Source organism: Nicotiana tabacum, chromosome 6, assembly GCF_000715075.1.
Source record: "Nicotiana tabacum cultivar K326 chromosome 6, ASM71507v2, whole genome shotgun sequence".
NCBI classification, from domain to species: domain Eukaryota; kingdom Viridiplantae; phylum Streptophyta; class Magnoliopsida; order Solanales; family Solanaceae; genus Nicotiana; species Nicotiana tabacum.
The window spans coordinates 150,622,076-150,641,867 of NC_134085.1; the positions used below are offsets into that span (position 1 = coordinate 150,622,076).

A 19,792-nucleotide genomic window follows, 5' to 3' on the forward strand; every position below is an offset into this window, starting at 1 on the left:
AAAGTCAAAAATGACCCGGGCTCGCTTGGTCAAAACTCGAAGTTCGAACCAAAACTCGATCACCTATTCACCCACAAACTCAAATATGCAGTTAGTTTTTAAATCGGGCCTCAATTTGAGGTCTAAATCCCCAAAATTCGAAAATCATAACTTTTACCCAAAAACACCCAATTTTTCATGAAAAATCCTAAATTTTGAAGTGAAATTATGTAAACAGATGAATTTAATTGAAGAAGATGAGTTAGAAATCACTTACTTATGATTTAGAGAAGTTTGAGTCTTTGAAAAATCGCCTAGGGATGCTTAGGGTTTGAGAAAATTGTAAAATGATGAAAATCCCGTCTGAAATTCCATTTAACAGGTCGCAGATATCGCAAATGCGATCAGGGGTTCGCAATTGCGAACCCTTTGAAATTCTGCTACCTTCGCATTTGCGAAGAAATTGTCGCATTTGCGACAGAAGGGCCTTCGCAAATTCCGACCCAGAGTTCGCATTTGCAATGTGGGCCTGCCCAGACCTGGTTCGCATTTGTGACATATTGGTCGCATTTCCCAAGCCTGATCACTTCGCAATTGCGAAGAGGCCTGTGCAAAAATACCAGATGCACAACTGCATTTTCCTAAGTCCGAATCACCCCTTGACCTATCCAAAACTCACCCGAGCCCTCAGGCCTCCCAACCAAACATACACACAAGTCTAAAAACATCATACGGACTTGCTCGTGCGACCAAATCATCAAAATAACATCAACAACTACGAATTTAACCTCAAATTCATGAAATTTATAAGATAGTTCAAATTTTCCATTTTCTCTACCTAAGGTCCGATTTATATCAAATCAACTCCGATTCTTACCAAATTTCACACATTCGACTTAAATGTTATCTTATACCTGTACCAGGCTCCGGAACCAACATACGAGCCCGATACCATCAAGAACACACACCATTTTGTTTCCAAAAGTCTTTATATTTTCTAGCAAATAATTTTCTTTAAAAATTCTTTTCTCGGGCTAGGGACCTCGGAATTCGATTCCGGACATACGCCCAAGTCCCATATTTTACTACGGACCCTACGGTACTGTCAGATTACAAGTCTGGGTTCGTTTACCAAAAATATTGACCCAAGCCAACTTTAATCGAATTTTAAAGGCTAAATTCAATATTTCTCTTAAAGTTCACATAAAAACTTTTTGGAGACGCGCCCGGACTGTGCACGTAAATCAAGGTGAGACAAAAAGAGGTTTTTAAGGCCTCGAAACACATAGTTGACTTCTAAAATAAGAGATAACTTTTTGTATCATCACATTCATGGTCTTACTTGCATAATAGACCGGATGAAAAATCTTGTTGATGCGTTGCCCCAAAATAGCCCCTACCGCTACATCACTTGCATCGTACATGAGTTCAAAAGGAACACTCCAATTTGGAGCGGTGATCATGGGAGTGGTAGTCAACTTGAGCCTTAGTAATTCAAAGGCTCTCATGCAATCATCATTGAATTGGAACTTTGCATCTTTCTCCAAAAGCTTGCACAACAGGTTCACCACTTTAGAGAAGTCCTTGATGACACGCCGGTAAAATTTCGCGTGGCCTAAGAAACTCTGCACGCCTTTCACTGAAGTTGGAGGTGGAAGTTTAGAAATCACCTCAATCTTTGCCTTGTCGACTTCAATGCCATTCTTTGAGATCTTGTAGCCAAGGACAATGCCTTCCTCGACCATAAAATGACACTTCTCCCAATTGAGCACCAAGTTTGTTTCTTCACATCTTGCCAGCACTTTATCCAAGTTCGCGAGACAAGCACCAAAATAATTCCCGACCACCAAGAATTTATCCATGAAGACTTCAAGGTAATCCTTCACCATATCCGTGAAGATCGCCATCATACACCTCCGAAAAGTCGCTGGTGCATTGCATAACCCAAATGACATCCGCGAGAAGGCGAAAATACCATAAGGACATGTGAAAGTAGTTTTCTCTTGATCTTCCGGAGCAATAAGAATTTGATTGTAGCCAAAATATCCATCAAGAAAATAATAGAAAGCACGGCCGGTCAATCTATCAAGCATTTGATCTAGGAAGGGAAGTGGAGAATGGTCCTTCCTTGTGACTTTATTGAACTTACCATAGTCCTTGCACGCTCAGTTGTCAAAATAAACTTCACAAACTAGCTAACAGTCCTCTGGGCCGGAGTATGAACGTCTATGTTTTTTACGGACACAAGTTAGGATCCATTACACTTTCAAGCATTAAGCGTTCCTTTTGAACTAATTGAATCTGCCTCGTGTCAGTTTCCTTGAACAGTCAAAGACTAATTTCTTCATCCGGAAGAAATAGTAAAGAGGAATTTGAAGGTAGTGCCTTCATGAAATAAACATACTCTTTTCTTTTCAATAGATAAGTAAATGCAAAAGATGAGCTTTTTAGGAAAACTCGAAGGAGATTTATAGGTAGACAAAGAAGTTTTCGGAATTTTAAACTTTTCGGGAAGTCTCTCCGCTTTCTCGACTTCTCCATCATTTTTTATTGTTGTTAGTATCTCTGTTGATACCTAACTTACATTTAGTAGTATGTATCAATTTCATACGTAGTGTTTCTCCCGGATCGGCTACGAGTAGTATTTCTAAGCATGAATGTAAGATTGTTATGAACACGCCCTTTACCAATTATACTATTGGGCTGTTATTTGGGCCAGTTGTTAAAATGAGGAAATACTAATATGGGATTTGGGTTGAGAAAATCCATTAAAATATTAGAGTGCTGAAGGAAATGGAGGAGATATAAATAGCATGAGTGTGCGTAGTTGCTAGGCTTGGTCTTTTCTTTTCATTAGCTATTTTGTAATAGCAGTCTGGAACCTCCTTTTTCTTGTTTTTGGTTTTTTTTGTTCCATGAATCAGTTGTAATTCGTTTGGTTGAATATTAGATTATATGTTCCTTTGGTAAATATGGATCCATTACATTGGTGCTCTCGTTGTCCCTCCTCTACCAACTTTGTGGCTTCTTTTCTACCTCCTCCATACCCATTCCAACAACCATTTTTTCTGACTCCACTTCCGCCCTCTGTGCCTCACTTTTCCACTTCCTGCTCCAGATAAATCACTACTGCGGGACAGAGTTGTGGCTCCATTATATTTGCTGAAATGATCAACGGGGAGACTAATATGGCTGTTCTAATTTCAGTACATATCTATTCAGACATGACCGCAACCCTGGTGTTCGACGAATTGCCTCATAGCCTCTCCAAGGTGTTTGCTGATCCACAAACCAATCAAAATCCCAACCTATTAGAGTTTGAGCACTCTACTGCTGCTGTCATTTTGTCTGTTGAATCTGCAAATATTTCGGATGCAGTCGTCATTTCCTCTGAGTTAAACTCTGGTTTGGACGATGACAAAATAGAGGAAGAAGATTTCATGACGACAAATCTTAATTCGCAGCCACTTGTGATTGTTACTTGGGACACAAAGTCAGAAATTGAGCGCCACAAATCTCTGTCCATTGCCCCTATTTTCTCAGACAGCGGCACGAAATCTGGAGTCTCTTCCTCACTGTTCGATGAAATGCCTGACCATAGTGGAGCGTTTCGATATAGTCTAATCTCTGAAAAGGTGGCTGCTCAATATATGTTACTTCATTTTCCATTTGATCCTGGTTCAGTAGCTGGACGTGTGTTTGACAGTATAGAAATTGTGTTTGATAATAGTCATCAGTTGAATCTTCCATGTATTACACCACTATCAACAATGGCATTGGGAGAGAAATCCATGGTGTCTACTACAGGCCAGCTATTAGACACAATGTCCCAACCGTGTGACCATTCCAAGATGTTCCTCCATGAATTATCCGCTGCCAATATCCTTACCCCTATGGTTAAATATGAGTGGAAAAATGGAAACTCAAGCCCTACGGACAAGGTATTTGTTGAAAGCTTCCGACGAATTGACACCAAGTTGCCTTGGGGTGGTATTGAGACTATCGCGAACAGCGCAATAGGATTTTGTGCTGGCTATACTGATATTTTCATGAGCAAAGTTGCAGGAGAATTATGGGTCTGCCAATTTATACAGGAGCTTGACATGGAGTTTGGCTGTATGGTTTTCGATACACTATCGGATTGGGTAATATCTGTAATATTTTGTGATTGTAATAGAGTTGTTGCTTCATTTCCACCTGATTTTGGACTACCCAATTGCAAGTGGGTAGATACTGGTCAAGTAAGTTATTCCTTTGATATCCGACAATGCAGCCAAATTGAATCTCCAAGTAAGAAGTTTCCCATTGCTCGAATACTTGTTGGCATGCTGCTATCTGCTTGAACCATTACTATATGTTTGCTATTTGTTATTGTGTGGACAATTGGTTCGATAGCGGGCAGGGATATAAGGCTGATTCAAGGGGAATTGACATGGGTGGTAAAAACTGTGATTATCTTACAAATTCTTGTGCATCTTATAGAATACTGGATAGTTTTGTTTGGATGTTACTATATGGTGGTCCTTCATGTGCATTTTCTGATTTTGATCATGACGATAACCACAACATATTAAATAACTTGTTTGTTGCTGATGGCGGAGGGCTTCCCAGATTGCTAGTTGAAGACAAAGCAAGATATGCCTCTCATATCCTCAGTTTATTTTTTCTTCAATCTGAATCTGAGATTCATCTGTTGATAACTCATACAGACCGCAGTTCACGCGGACTAGAAGCACCAAAAGCTGTGCTCCAACTTCTGGGAGATGTACACCCTTTAATACATGTTCTATGTCATAGGAAGCGCAGAGAAACTTTAAGTCACGCTTGGTCTGCTATAGAATCTTGCCTGCTAGAAAACCTTTTCCACCCTCACTTTATTTGTCATGAGATTGTTCTTGCACTTCGGTGCTTTACCTCATGTCATGCTGACATAATTGTGGTCGCTGAACTTTTTGAAGAGTTTTGTTCGTTACTGACTTATGCAGAGCCCTTGTGGACATTGCCTGCTGGAAAGCTTACTTTGGGCATCGCTAACTTGTCTATTGTGGTTGAACAATTGCAAAAGGTTATGATAGTGATCAATATTTTTATTGCAGGATTTTGTGCAACTTATTTGAAATTGGTGCAGCTCAATGGCCTCTTTCCCAGTTGTGGTGGTGCATATTTATTTAAATTGTTGGCACATAAGGTTAAGGGTGCTACTACTTCTTTTAAAGATGGTGTCTATGGATATGTACCATGTCCTGTATCTATGTTTGCAACAGAGAATACAACCTATGTGGCCACAAAGGTGACAGTATCTTATGTGATGTCCTTCTATACCATAGCTATGGGTTGTGATATCTGTCTCCTCATGTACCAATTGATATATCCAAACTCATCAAGCAATGACTTCTTTCACTTCACTGCAGCTAAGTTTGGAGTGACTAATTCATCTGCATTGCTTGACCTGAAATCCAAATGGGATTCTGAACCGTCCAACAAGAGGGCTAGAAATATTCTGCAACCTACATTGAGCATACTTGCCATATCTAGCCATGTATTCTCAGAAGCTTTATCAATTGTTGTTTTGCTCTTGGAAACAATAACAACGCTCGATATTATTATTGACATGGACTACATTCTAGGAGATATCCCAAGAGCCACAAGTTCCATGATGGGATATGGCAGTCCTTACCAAAGATAAGTTGTCCATAGTGCTTTCTTTCTTATCTTTGTCATGAATGATCCTATTTTCGTCAACCTTATGAAGTCTATACCACCTGGTTTAGCAGAAAGTTGAGTCTTCCTAATTTTCTCATTGGTGTCATTTTCTGTGTGTTGCTTTTACTACCTACAAGCTCAACAGGTTGGGGTTACTGTATTTTGTGTAAATTGAGTGAAGATCAACAATATCTTGTTGATTGGATGAGTTGCTGCTGTGGTGGAACTAATAAGGAAAATATGCATGAGTTATGGACAAGAGTTAAATTTCTTTGATACTTCTACATCACCTTGGAAATGGGCTTTCATGCAAGGTTCTACAATGCTCCTTCAGAATAGATATCAAAGAAAAACAATTTATATTCATATTACATTATGCAAGGCTAAGGGAATGAATGTTGTGTGGGAAGAGCCTATTGATGTAAATGTTCAATTATTGACGTTCTTCCCTGTACTATTTCTCTTACAAGGATTAAAAGCATATGTTGGAGTCTTGTTGCTTCAAACTATATTTACTGGTTTTACAAATGACGGACAGAAGCTTGCTTTGAATCTGGAAGACGTGGGAGATATGAATTTCACTATAAGAGGCTTAATATTGCCTTGTAGGCAAATTATTACAGATGGTGCTTTGAGCCATCCTTGGAGTGAAATAAATTCTAGTGATCTATTTCCTATGCCCAATGAAGCAAAGACAATTCTTGAGGGCAAATTCCGTAACTCGAACCTTGAGGACAAGGTTCTTATTGAAGGTGGGAGTATTGTTATGAACATGCCCTTTACCGATTTTACTATCGGGCTGGTATTTGGGCCAGTTGTTAAATGAGGAAACACCAATATGTGATGTGGGATCCGGGTTGAGAAAATCCATTAAAATATTAGAGTGCTGAAGGAAATGGAGGAGATATAAATAGCAGGAGTGTGTGTAGTTGTTAGGCTAAGCTAGAACTTGGTCTTTTCTTTTCATTAGCTATTTTGTAATAGCAGTCTGGAATTTCTTATTTTTCATGTTTTTTGTTCCATGAATCAGTTGTAATTCCTCAGTTTGGTTGAATATCAGATTATATGTTCCTTTGGTAAATATGGATCCATTACAAAGATACCTTAAAAGTGTTATTTTTTGTTATGTCATAACTAGATATATCATCTAAAATGTTTTGTTATTGTCAATATATTTGATTGTTGTATAAAAATATAAATGTTAGATAATAAAAACTAAACTTAGATAGAACAATTAAAGAAGAACTAAAAGAATTACTAAATGTTTCAGAAAAAAGAATTGACTGCATGTGCGATGAGTCTTATCTGCGTTAGTTAATCTCATTAATGAATTTTAATGCAATTGGATTTGTATGGTGACAAATTGGAAATCTTGAAATTGTAATAGCATAGAGCAAAAACTATTAGTAAGTTTTAAAAGTAATATGAAATTATATCATCACCGAGATTAAATCATTATTACTTACATGTTATGTTATACAATATAAACACTCGGGTTTCATATGAAATAAGAGCACACTTACAAAATGAAGGGGATAGAGAAACATCTCCGTTTGACTTGAATAGATATACTCCCTCCGTTCCAGTTTATGTGAACCTATTTCCTTTTTGGTCCGTTCCAAAAAGAATGATCCTTTTCTAAATTTGAAAACAATTTAGCTTAAACTTACAATTCTATCCTTAATAAGAAGTTTTTATAACCACACAAATACTCTGGGCCCCTTTTTGACTTGTTTAGGAATACAAATTCCAAAAGTCTTCATTTTTTCTTAAACTCCGTGTCCAGTCAAACAGGTTCACATAAATTGGAACGGAGGGAGTATCTAATATCTTTAATCATTCAAAAAACTAGATACCTTCCAAGACCTAATATACTAGTACTAATTTTTTGTAGAAAGAATTACGGCCCTTGTCACTTGGTCTAACAGCCCAACCGAAAATGGCCCAGATTTGAAGCTCTTACCCTATTTAGCCCATGTTGTACATAACTTGAAAGAAACTTTTCAGCCTTTAGCCCATTATTAAAGATATAATTTTAGGGTTTTTATTATTTTCTTCTTTCTTCATTCCCAGGACACAAAATTCTCTCACTGCCTCTCACTTCTTTCTTTCCAACCCACATAGATCCCTCATACTCTCTTAACCTAACCCCCGTTGTTCCCCCTCCCCTACCCCCTACGCAGTTCTGCTATCAATGGCTCGAAGAAAGCTCGGGCTCCTACTCCGTCGTCCATGGTGGCAAGCAGAAGAATATTGAAGATTTTTGAAATTGGGTCTGACTCTTTGTAGTTTGAAACCTTAATTTCCAATGTCTGGTCGAGTTCCGAGGAGAAAAGTTCGGAAGCTAAATCATTGATTCCCAAGTTATTGATTCGGAAGCTAAATCGGAAGTTTGAAACCTTAATTTCCAAGTTATTGATTCCCATGATATGTGTGTTGTCCTCCTTGAAGTCGAATCTGAAATTGGGTGTATCGTATCCGTGCGTTGAATTCCGAATCGTTGGCACAAAATTGCTAAGCTATAGACGAGTTGAATCATCCAATACCTTCCACTATAATTCGAGGCTTGGATAAAAATCATAACTATGTAGCAGTTTGTATAAACATTGTATAATAGTGTATAATTGTGTTGTGTATATGAATATACAAACACCTCTTATACACTATTATACATGTTTATACAAGTTATACATATTTATAATTGTGTATAAATGTGTATATTTGTGTATAATGTTGTATAATTATATATTTTTTTCAGTTTATAACGATGTATATACATTGTTAGTGTGTAAGAGGCCTCTACGGAAGTTTGACAGTTCCTTTTCTTCTTCTTTTTGGTGTATGTGCTGTATAAAAAAAAATTGTACGCGTTGGAGGGATTCTACAATTCTTTTACCAAGTTTTTATTTTTCTTTTATCCTGTTGGATTGCTTCAGCAATTGCACATAATAGTATATGAAAACAACTGGTTGTATAAAGAGGGAGCAATAACCGTAGTTGATTATGTGAAATAAGCTGTCTTTCGGGAATTAGCCGATTATTTTTGGGCTATAAATTTGCAAAGTGGTATCTAAACTATTATGTTACAAGTCAGGTGTGTGAGTTGTATTTATGTGAAATTATCTTTTTTGTATGGTTATAATTTACATTATAATCAATATAACAAAGCCAGTAGTTTCTCTATCACTTACTAATGATTTCTTCAGAAGCTTCATAAGTGGCCGTTTCTCCGTTTGCTAAATTTCGACAACAGGGTTTAAATCTCTATATAGTTTGTTTCATTTTTCGTAGTCACCTAATCCATTTGTCCATTTAATTTGTTACGGGGTTACTTAGCTAGAATTTGGTCATAAATTTGATTGAAACTTGAAAAAAGAGTTATTGAAGTTGTATTGAAAAATAATTTTTGAAAGTTGAAATTATGTTTGGACATGCATTTTATTTGAAAAAAAGTTGAAGTTTTGTGAGTGAATGAAAGTTTCTCCTTTTTTTCAAAACATGATCATATTTCATAAACAAACATTATTTTCAAAATTATTTTTAAAAAATGAAGCCAAAATATATGCCAAACGGGAGCTTAGTTTGGTTAGATACATTACATCTTCGAATAGTTGGGTAAGATTTTCTTCTGTTTTAATCAGCTTCGTCAGATTTGTTCTACTTTCCGTGTCCATTTCTTGGGCTCACAAATTTTGGCGAACACATAACGAAAGACTAGTGACTAATAGATGAATCAGGAGCTTGTCAATGATTGGAACAGACAAATATCAATTAATTACCAATTCTTAGTGGAACTGATAATTTGAGTAAAAAAATGTCGTGTGGGTAACCTCATCTGAGATTGTGGAATGTGGAGAGTCAAAAGTGGACCTACAATTTTGAATTTTATGAGTTTAGACTCAGGATCTAACCACTGAGTCCATCATGTTGTTTGAGTTAATAGAGATTGTGGCCAGTAGGAATTTAACCAGCAATCTCACTAAGATTTTGAACTCCTTTGAGCACGGAGCTATGCATTTACATTGTATCAAAGAGATTCAAAATATAACATATAAAAATACAAAACAAATTTTATCTTATATATACGGTGTAATTTTACGGCGAAAAGGGTTCAGATAAACTCCTTCCGTCCCCTTAAATCCACCACTGCGTATAATGCTAGATCCACCCATGTAGGGGTGGTAATAGAGCTTAAATAAATGGAAAGTGAGGGGACTATCTGTATTGGAAAAAAACTGAATCTAAATATTGAAGATGACGTGTCATGACACATGGACTGGTCAAAAGGTCAAAACGCAATAAATAGCCAAGAGGCACGGGAGACAACAGATATGAGGAGAAGAAAACAACATAGGTGTGGACCGTTACTCAAATAGGTACGAGTCTCGTACCTATTCGAGTCATTTAAAGACCGAAGATCGGAAGAAGTTGAAGATACGAATCTGATGACGTAAAAGAGTCTAAATACAACATTAAATATCAAATACGTTAGAGAATCTGAATTAAATAGAAATGATTGTGTAACGTTTCTTTTAATGTCATTTATTGCTCATAATTGCCTCATTAAGACAAAGACATTACATCTTCTCCTAGAATCAACTATAAAAGGAGAATGACTCAACATTTGTAAGAACAAGAAATATTATTGAGATTACACTGAAATACAAAATTACTTATTACTTTATTATTCTCAAAAGTCTTTTATTATTTTCGTCAACAGATTATCAGTAACCCGAATTTCTCTATATTTCTAAGCTTTGACCAAAGACTCAAATTTTTTGTTAAACAAATTTGTCATTATTTAGATAGAGCCAATTTAGCTTGTGGCAAAGAGACTCCTAATATGTGTCTCAGGTCATCCCAATCATTAAAGCATCAAAATTTAAATTCCCCTTTAATTACTTTTATAGAATTGAAATAGGACAAAAACTTAACAATTATGTAAGTTGCAGACTTCAATTCTCATGTTTTGGAAGAAAGTGAAATGAAGTTATCTGCAGACCACATGCCTTTAGCTAAGTACTACCACTATAGACTCAACAAGCTTATACGCAACCTTGGCAATTGCTAATTTGCTACTGACAAAATCCTATCTTCTCCACTAGCCAATATTTCAACTCATGGATTACTATTACTGGTTCTTTTTCCTGTTTGCCGTACTTGTTAATTTAGTTGCATCAGCGCCAACAGGACCTGTAATTAACGTGACTAAGCAAATTTCTTTCCAAGATTTTAGTTCCAAAAATCCAAGATTGAAGCAAGATCTTACACTTCTTGGCAGTGCTATCGTCTCAGACGAAAAATCAACCGTGCAAATTCCTGACCCTGAACAGGAAGGTGATCTTAAGCATTTAGCAGGACGAGCTATTTATGCTTCACCAATCCGTTTCTTTGATCCTCTGTCTCAAACACCAGCTTCTTTTGAAACAACCTTCTCATTTCAATTCCAAGTACTGAAATCCAATTCGAGCAACGGGGCATCAGATCTAGGCAAATCAGTTGGTGGTAGCGGCTTTACTTTTATTATTGTCCCTGATGAATTAACTGTTGGCCGTTCTGGTCCGTGGCTTGGCATGCTCAACGATCTTTGCGACGACGATTATAAGTCAGTAGCTATTGAGTTTGATACACGCCAGAATCCTGAATTTGGTGATCCAAATGACAATCACTTGGGCATCAATTTAGGAAGCATAGTCTCAACTGCAGCAATTAATGCTTCGGACGTTGGAGTCCAACTCAATGACGGCTCAATTCACAGAGTTTGGATATCTTACGATGGGCAGAAGCGATTTATTGACATCCGTCTTGCACCTGATGGCAGAGGATATCCTTCTAAATCAGTCTACTCTGGTTTTCTTGACCTCTCGCCTTACTTGAATGAATATATGTTTGTCGGATTTTCAGCAGCAACTGGTAACCATACACAAATTCACAATGTTATGTCCTGGAATTTCACTTCAGTTAGTCAAGCTTCCCTTAGAATTCCTTCAACAGAGACATGTCAGAATAAAATCATGCTTCAAAATAATACGCAAGCTGAAACTGCACATCGGAAAACGCCTAATAGTTTCTTTATTTTCCTTGCTGTTGTCATTCTTCTAGTAGTTGTTCTTATTAATCTCTATTTCAGTAGCTACAAGCGAGATGACAATTCTAGTGAAACAATCATTCTGCCCGAGAAAAAGCAAAGGCCAAGGCCACCAAATAAAGCACGTCGTTTCACAATAGCCGAAATTTCCGTCGCAACTCGGAATTTCAGTGAGTTACAAATATTGGGCAGTGACGAGAAGAGCGTTACGTATAAGGCCACGATGCTGAACGGGTGTAATGTGGTTGTAAAACGATTTTTAACTCAGTTTTTCAACACTCATGGATTTGACAAGCGAAGATTTCACAAGGAAATTAAGGCCATCAGCAGTATTCGCCACCCAAATTTGGTCCCCGTTAGAGGATGGTGCTATGACAACCAAGAAACTATAGTTGTTTACGACTACATCCCAAACGGTAGCCTAGACAAATGGTTGTTTGGTGTGGGCGTCTTACCTTGGACGAGGCGTTTTAAGGTTGTTAAAGATTTAGCAGACTCTCTTGTTTACCTTCACTCGAAGCAACTTGCTCACAAGAACGTGAAAAGTAGCAGTGTTTTTCTTGACGTGAGCTTCAGAGCAGTAGTGGGTGATTTCGGATTTGTGCTTACTTCAGCTGGGTCAACTCGGTTTGAGTCCATGGTGAGTCAGACAGCAGACGTGTTCGAGTTTGGAGTTGTTGTGCTAGAAACTGTTGCGGGTCGGAGCAGGAAGTCCAACCCGGGAGAACGTGACTTGTTGGATCTTGCATGGGCCATGCATGAGGTACAACAGAAGGAAACATTGGTGGATAGAAGAATGGGCGCAGTTGTGAACCTGGAGCAGGCGATTCGGGTATTGGATATCGGGTTGTTATGTACGTTGAACGAGAACAAAGGAAGGCCTACAATGGAAGAAGTTGTGGAGTTCCTGAATATGGAGAAACCAATTCCTGAGTTGCCACCGGGTCGACCCGTTTGCTTGTTCCCGTACAACAGCACCACAGGTTTGTGCAGTGGATACGCCTGCACTGCATTCAAATGAATCCGCCACGTGTTTGGTTGATCAACAGAAAGTAGCCAAGGATATATTACATTATTGGTGCTTCATTCTATTAGTGTGGCTCGAAATAATGTCAGGGATAAGCACATGTATGATATGTGATGTTATTTTCATGATATAGACACCTATTGTCTGGTCTCTGGTCAGAGTAAATATCACAAGAACTCCTAGGGAGACTTGAAATCATTATAAATATGTGTTGTAAATTTGTAATTCATACAAAACATGTGCTATATTTGTATGTAATCTTTGTTCGTTCCACCATAATTTTGTATAAAGAAACGTATGACAAACTATATGACTTTCTAGTACTGCTAGCGTTTGCTAATATTAGTTCATTGTAGTAACTCATAATATGTTTGTGCCATATATAGATAGTACAAATAAAAAACTAAGCTGAAAGAGTTTCAGTAGAGTACTTGATACACAAATATGGTGGTATTACAGAGATAGGATGCATGACTTATGAAACTTTCAGAAAGCACTACAATTTCATAGCTAATTATAATTTTTAGCTATTTTTTAGGTATATATTATTCGTAGCAAATATTTCCTTGCCAGACGTCTGTATTCATTGTATTCGTTCACGCAACGAATACAGCCTGTGTCAATTGTATTTATTCATGTAACGAATACAACAAATATGAAGTACATAAATACACTGGTGTATACAAGGATACAAATAATGAAAAATATATTTGTATATGTCAAAAAGAAAATATATATATATATATATATATATATATATATATATATATATATATATATATATATATATATAATCCATACATTGAGGGATATATACAACCTATGAAAGACTGAATACAGTCAATACAACCTGTGAGAGACCGGATACATGCTAGAAAAATACATTCAATGTGAGTTATTGGGTATAAATTATCCATTTAAATATTATAGATTCGAGTTTGAAATTCTATCATAACCCATTTGATTAATTTACTGAGTTCATTCTATTACCTGTACATATTTAGTAGATTTTTGAGTCCGAGCTAAGACTATTTGTATGAGCCAAAAATTATCCTAGCTATATTTGGGCCATGTCAACACTAAGAGAACCCTCGAAGGCTGCCACGCATCATCAGTATAATTTTAACAAAAGACAAAGATAAGGTTGAAGTCATCTGACAAAGGATGAAGGCTAAGTCGAGGAGTCAACAGAGATCGAAGTCAAGGACGAGCACTCTCCTTAACGGAACAATAAAGGCTAATTTTAGAGTTAGGATTTTAAGGAGAATATTCCCAGAATCTATACTATTAGGGTTTTATGGTCCATGTTCCCTTATAAATAGAAAGAGAGATAGTTATAGAAAGGGATGGGACACTCATTGTAAAAGAACTGACCTTTGACATTCTCTAAAGCTTCTTGTTTTATATACATACAAAATAGACCTTTCTCTCAGATCTAATTCTAACTTTTATCCCACGATCCAAGAAGAATACGAATACTCAAAGGTTCATCAATCACTTATCATTGTCAGGAGAAATATCACCGAACCCAACCCTTTTTCGATTATCTCACTTGCATTTATTTACTTTTATGCCATTATATTTCATTTATCACTATTGAATGTTATCTTTATTGCTCTTGGGCCATTAAATATTGTCTTTGCCGCATATTTATTACTATATGACGGCATTTAAGCTATTTTACCATGAAATCAGTCAAATGACCTTTTGAATATTAATATTGGCTAAGGTTAACTCTAATCTGTTAGAAAATCTAATTGTTTAAACCTAGATCTAATTTTTTGGGTCATATAGTTTGGCGTCGTCTGTGGAGATTTTCTCAGCCAACTTTTTAGTTTCCATTACATCCATAACTTGCCTGACTTGCTAATCTAACGAACCACAAAGTTTATCTTTTTTCTCTAGGAAGTACAAAAATTTTCATGGCAGGTAACCAAGGAAAAGAAATGAGGGTGACAGATAACGTTCCCATCAACCTCATGACTACTATCAACGAAAGTTACGACACCCATGATGAGGGGATAATGCCTACGGCCTCTCCCAGACGAGAAAGGTCACCCTACCTTTCTACAGCACGATAAAACCAAATAAAGAAGGACCCTCTACGTCCGTGGGAGAGGGGACGCCACCTGCTATGAAGAAACTACTCGAAGCATGGTTAACTGATACCTTAGCCAGCGTACTCAGCAAACAAGCTCCATGCACGACTACAGAAACCCCAAGAGCCCACGTAGCACAGCGAGGGAACGAACATGGCGACCAACCAGACCCTCTAACTCCAGGTAAGACTCATGATGTTACTGACAGTGCAGGTGACAAGGCTATCGACGGGATACCTGCACAATTAACTACAAAGAAGCAAGTCCAAAGACTGACTGGTCGAATTGCCGCCTTATCAAGATTTATCTGCGGTTGTCCGATAGATGTCATAGGTTTTTTGGAGTACTCAAAAAGGATAACGGCCTCGAGTGGACGCCTGAGTGCATGCAAGCACTGCGAGAACTAAAGGCCTATTTGTCACCGCCACATTTACTCTGGAAGTTTGAACCCGGGGAACACCTCCTCGTCTACCTTGCCATCTCTGAAGTAGCAGTAAGTGCGGTCCTTGTTTGAGAAAACAGAGTTATGTAATCTCCTATTTATTACATCAGTAAAATACTTGTTGACGTCGAGACGAGGTACACACACCTCAAGAAATTGGCCCTGGCATTGGTCGTAGCTTCACAAAAGCTTAGACTCTATTTCCAGTGCCACCCTATCTCGGTCGTTACCACTTTTCCTTTAAGAAGCATTTTACATAAATCTGATCTGTCGAGGAGGTTGGCCAAATAAGCCATCGAGCTAAGTGATCACGACATCACATACTAGCCTCGAACAACAATAAAGTTGCAAGTGCTCGTCGACTTCGTCACATACTTTAGCGCAAAAGTAATGCATGAGGCCGAGAAGGAAACCACTCAAGCTTCTCTTCAAATACAACACCTCTGGGTCCTGTACACCAACGGTACATCCAATGCTTCCGGATCTGGACTAGGACTTGTACTCGAGGTCCCTACCGGCAAAGTAATTCGCCAGTCTATAAGACGCCCGGATATGACTAATAACGAAGACGAGTATAAGGCCATAATTATTGGGTTGAGTCTAGCACTCAAATATGGGTGCAAGCGGTTAAGACTCCGCTATGATTCTTAGCTCGTAGTCAACCAAGTTATAGGGACTTTCCAAATTAAAGAACAAAGGTTGCCAAAATATCAAGCCGAAATCTGTAAGTTGATGCCCAATTTCGAGGAATGCCAGCTCGACCAGATCCCATGAACTCAGAACATCAAGGCGGATGGCCTCACCAAATTGGTTGCCGCCACCAAAAGCATCACGGTCGGGGACAAAAACGTAGTCCATCTCCTCAACTCGTCATTAGACCAAATCGAGGTAAAATCTGTAAGCTTAAATTGGGACTGGTGTAATTGTATTATTAAATATTTGCAGGATGGCACCCTCCTAAACGACAAAAAGGAAGCTAAAAAAACTAAGAATGCAAGCGACCAGATATAGCCTCCTTCATAATAACTTATACAAGAGAATGTATGGCGGTCCTTTGGAAAAATGTTTAGGCCCAAACCAAACACAACGCATTCTCGAGGAAGTCAATGAAGGCCATTGCGGCGCTCATTCCAGTGATCGAGCACTCATCGGGTTCCTCATATGGGCCGGGTACTACTGGTCCACCATAAAGAAATATGCCTTAGAGTTTGTGAAGAAATGCAAGCAATGCCAGAAATACGCCCCAATAATCCACCAAGCAGGCGAACACCTTCATTCGGTCACCTCTCCATGGCCATTTATTAAGTGGGGAATGGACATCGTAGGGCCACTCCCGCCGAGGCGAAGTAATGTATGATTTCTTTTAATTTTAACTGACTATTTCTCTAAATGGGTGGAAGCAGGGACATTTTCCCAGATTCGCAAACAAAGGGTTTTACTTTCATATGGAGAAACATCATATGCCAATTCAGCCTACCTAAAGAGATAAGTTGCGACAACCTTAGTTCACAAGAAGCAAAACCACTGAGTTCTTCGAAAAATGGAATATCAAAAGAATACTTTCAACTTCTTACCACCCAGTTGGCAACGGACAAGCAGAATCCTCCAATAAGACAATACTAAACATCATGAAGAAGAAACTTGAAAAGGCAAAGGGTCGTAGCCAGAAATACTCCCAAAAGTATTATGGGCACACAGGACTACCCCGAAGACGAGCACAGAGAGATATCTTACTCTCTCGTCTACGGAACAAAAGTGGTCATGCCAGTCAAAGTAGGAGAACCTCGTCTGAGGTACTCCCATGAAAGCGGTACCAATAATGATGAGAATAAGAGGCAAGATCTCGACGAGGTCAAGGAGCAACGAGACATGGTGTACATAAGGATGGTCACTTAGAAACAGCAAGCAGAATGCTATTACAACAAAAAGGCAAAGGTTCAATTACTCAAGGTCGGAGATTACGTGGTCAAAGCCAAAACCCAAACAAATAGGGACCCACGAGAGAGCAAATTAGGAACAAACTGGGATTGACCGTACAAAATTATAAGCAGAGTAGACAAAGGTTCGTTCCAGTTTGAAACCATGGAAAAGAAGCTCCTACCAAATAATAGGAATATCAGCCACCTCAAGTACTTCAATTTCTAAGAAACAAGAAGCGCTCATTGATAAATAGGGATTTTGAGTGCTTATTTGCTCTCTTTTACTCGTGTTTTAGCTCAAAAATGCTTAAAGATATTCTCAAAAACTAATGAAATGTGCTTGCTTGCAGGAACATTGGGAAACGAGCCAAAATGATCAAAATCAACTCATAAAGGAGTCAAAAATGAACAAGAACCAAAACAGGGCAACATTGCGGACCGCACAATTCTAGTGCGGCCGCAGAAAGGAGATTAAGAGAGTAGTCTTTGAGACAGCTAAAGGAGTACGGACCGCACCGAAATTGTGCGACCGCAGGATGTCAAGTGCAGCCGCACTCATTATTATGCGGACCGCAGGATTGAAGAATCAGAGAGCAGGGATCAGGTCTAAAGTAAAGGAGTGCGGACCACATCACTTTTGTACGGTCGCACAATCAGAAGCGTGACCGCACTCTAGAAGCCCTGAAGTTCTAAGCCCAAGTTCCCAAGACTGCGGACCGCACGATAATTGTGCTGCCACAGAATCTCATTGTGTGGACCGCACCAAAATTATGCGGCCGCACATCCTTTGCAGGGGCATTTTTGTCAGATATTTTCAACTTAGTATAAATAGAACTTTTGGTTATTTTTAGGTTAAGTTTTTAGTTTTCAAGAGTGCACCTAAGCCGTTTTCTTTACTGTTTTGAGTAATTTTGTACTAGATTAACTTTTAAACATTAGATTTTCTTTCTCTAATCAATTATTATGCATTCTATTTTAATTTATTCTTGTATTTCTTTATTTTTATGAGTAGCTAAATCTTTAGCTAGGATTGTGGCCCAACCCTAGTATGGGTACTTAATGGGTATTTAATTTTAGGGCTTGTTTGTGATTGCGTTAGTGATATTTAGCCTTGTTCATGCTTGAATTCTAGAATTAATGGTTGCAAACATTAATTCATGCCTAATTGACTTAGTCTCTACTTGAGAAAGAGAGACTAAGTCTAGGAAAACTTGGCTAACAAGGAACTGAGGTGAACTCAAGGAATTAGGGTGAACTTAAGGGTCAAATATAAAGATAGTAAGACCCGACTTGAGCATATATCACTTGATTTGTGCAATACCCATTTGGACTTGAGAAAGCCAAATTGAGCAAAGTCACTCAAACAACCGAGAGGTATATATAGAGTGGGTAATTACGTGTGATTGCTATCTTACGACCCCGACTAATCAAACTTGCCCTAGAGTTTACAACCCGTTAGGTAACCACCTAGCTGGAAGTCACGACCCTAGATCTTTTACCATTTGAAAAACAACCAAAACCAAAAATATTATCTCTTATTTTCATATTTGCAATCAATAGTTTAGACTAGAAGTAAAAACAACAACAAACAAGAATGTGGAAGAGTAATTTGAGGTACATTATACAATTACACTAGGTGTATACCTAATCCCATTTATAACTCCCTGAGAATTCAACCCCGACTCGCGTTAGATTTTATTATTGCTTCGACCGCCTCACTACCTAATTGTGGTGTGAGTTTGGGAGACATCAATTTTTGGCACCGTTGCCGGGGAGTTAAATGGATTTAGCTATATATCTAGATTTTTGTTTGCTTTGTCTTATTTTCCTTCCGAGTCACTAATTTTGTTTTTGAATTGCTTTTAGGTACGAAAATGGCTCTCAACAATGAGCCCATCGGAAATGTGCCATTGGAGGAAGTGGATGATGACCAAGTTGAGGAGGTTCCTCTTGAACCTCAAGCAAATAGACAAGGCCGCCCGCCTCAAGATAATGTTCCCGTCCCTCCCTCACCTCCACCAAGAGCAAAAGCACACGGACAATTACCGAACGAGGGTTATGCAAGTGCTATAGTCCTACCCTGCATTAGGGCGGGCAACTTTTAAATCACCAACGTGATGCTTACACTTCTTGAGCAACGGGGATTCCTCACTTGGGCTCCAAGTCAAAATGCCTACAAGCATCTCAAAGGGTTCGTCGATACTTGTTGGGGGAGCAAGCAAACCAATGTCTCCAAAGATGCGTTGCGGTTGAGGTTATTTACCTTTTCTCTACGGGGAAAGGCATTGGAGTGGTTAGAGAGATTGACCAATCATTCCATCCACACCTGGGATAAGTTGGGGAGAAGTTCAATTCCAAATTCTTCTCTCTGGGACATATGGCGACGCTTCGAGATGAGATTCTTGCATTCAAGCAAGAACCCAATGAGCCATTGTACAAGATTTGGGAAAGATATTGTACCATGGTTAAAGAGTGCCCGAACAATGATATGACTAAGTCCATGATCCAACAGACCTTCTATAGGGGGATCAACAC

The 19,792-nt window shown here is 38.4% G+C and overlaps 2 protein-coding genes across 3 annotated transcripts; both read left to right on the forward strand.

Annotated features, from left to right (window-relative positions):
* The first annotated feature begins 2,120 nt into the window (after nt 1-2,120).
* Nucleotides 2,121-6,763, forward strand: LOC107782583 (uncharacterized). 2 transcript variants are annotated; one of them, XM_016603474.2, is made up of 3 exons: nt 2,121-4,269; nt 5,076-5,269; nt 5,391-5,543. In XM_016603474.2, exons 1-3 carry the CDS (start codon nt 3,147-3,149, stop codon nt 5,403-5,405), a joined length of 1,332 nt encoding a protein of 443 aa, XP_016458960.2. In that variant the 5' UTR covers nt 2,121-3,146; the 3' UTR covers nt 5,406-5,543. The 2 variants fall into 2 exon arrangements, with proteins under 2 accessions (XP_016458960.2, XP_016458959.2); XM_016603473.2 differs by having other exon boundaries at nt 2,125-4,269; nt 5,076-6,763.
* A 3,756-nt stretch (nt 6,764-10,519) lies between these two features.
* Nucleotides 10,520-13,105, forward strand: LOC107782584 (L-type lectin-domain containing receptor kinase VIII.1). The gene has a single exon (XM_016603475.2). It carries the CDS (start codon nt 10,803-10,805, stop codon nt 12,789-12,791), a length of 1,989 nt encoding a protein of 662 aa, XP_016458961.1. The 5' UTR covers nt 10,520-10,802; the 3' UTR covers nt 12,792-13,105.
* The last annotated feature ends 6,687 nt before the right edge of the window (nt 13,106-19,792 follow it).

Bases quoted from the DNA above. Each gene is read 5' to 3' on its own strand.
- LOC107782584 (XM_016603475.2), top strand. From the start codon at position 10,803: ATGGATTACTATTACTGGTTCTTTTTCCTGTTTGCCGTACTTGTTAAT.
- LOC107782583 (XM_016603473.2), top strand. From the start codon at position 3,147: ATGATCAACGGGGAGACTAATATGGCTGTTCTAATTTCAGTACATATC. The intron at 4,270-5,075 runs GTAAGAAGTTTC...TTTTTATTGCAG, and splicing joins CAGCCAAATTGAATCTCCAA to GATTTTGTGCAACTTATTTG.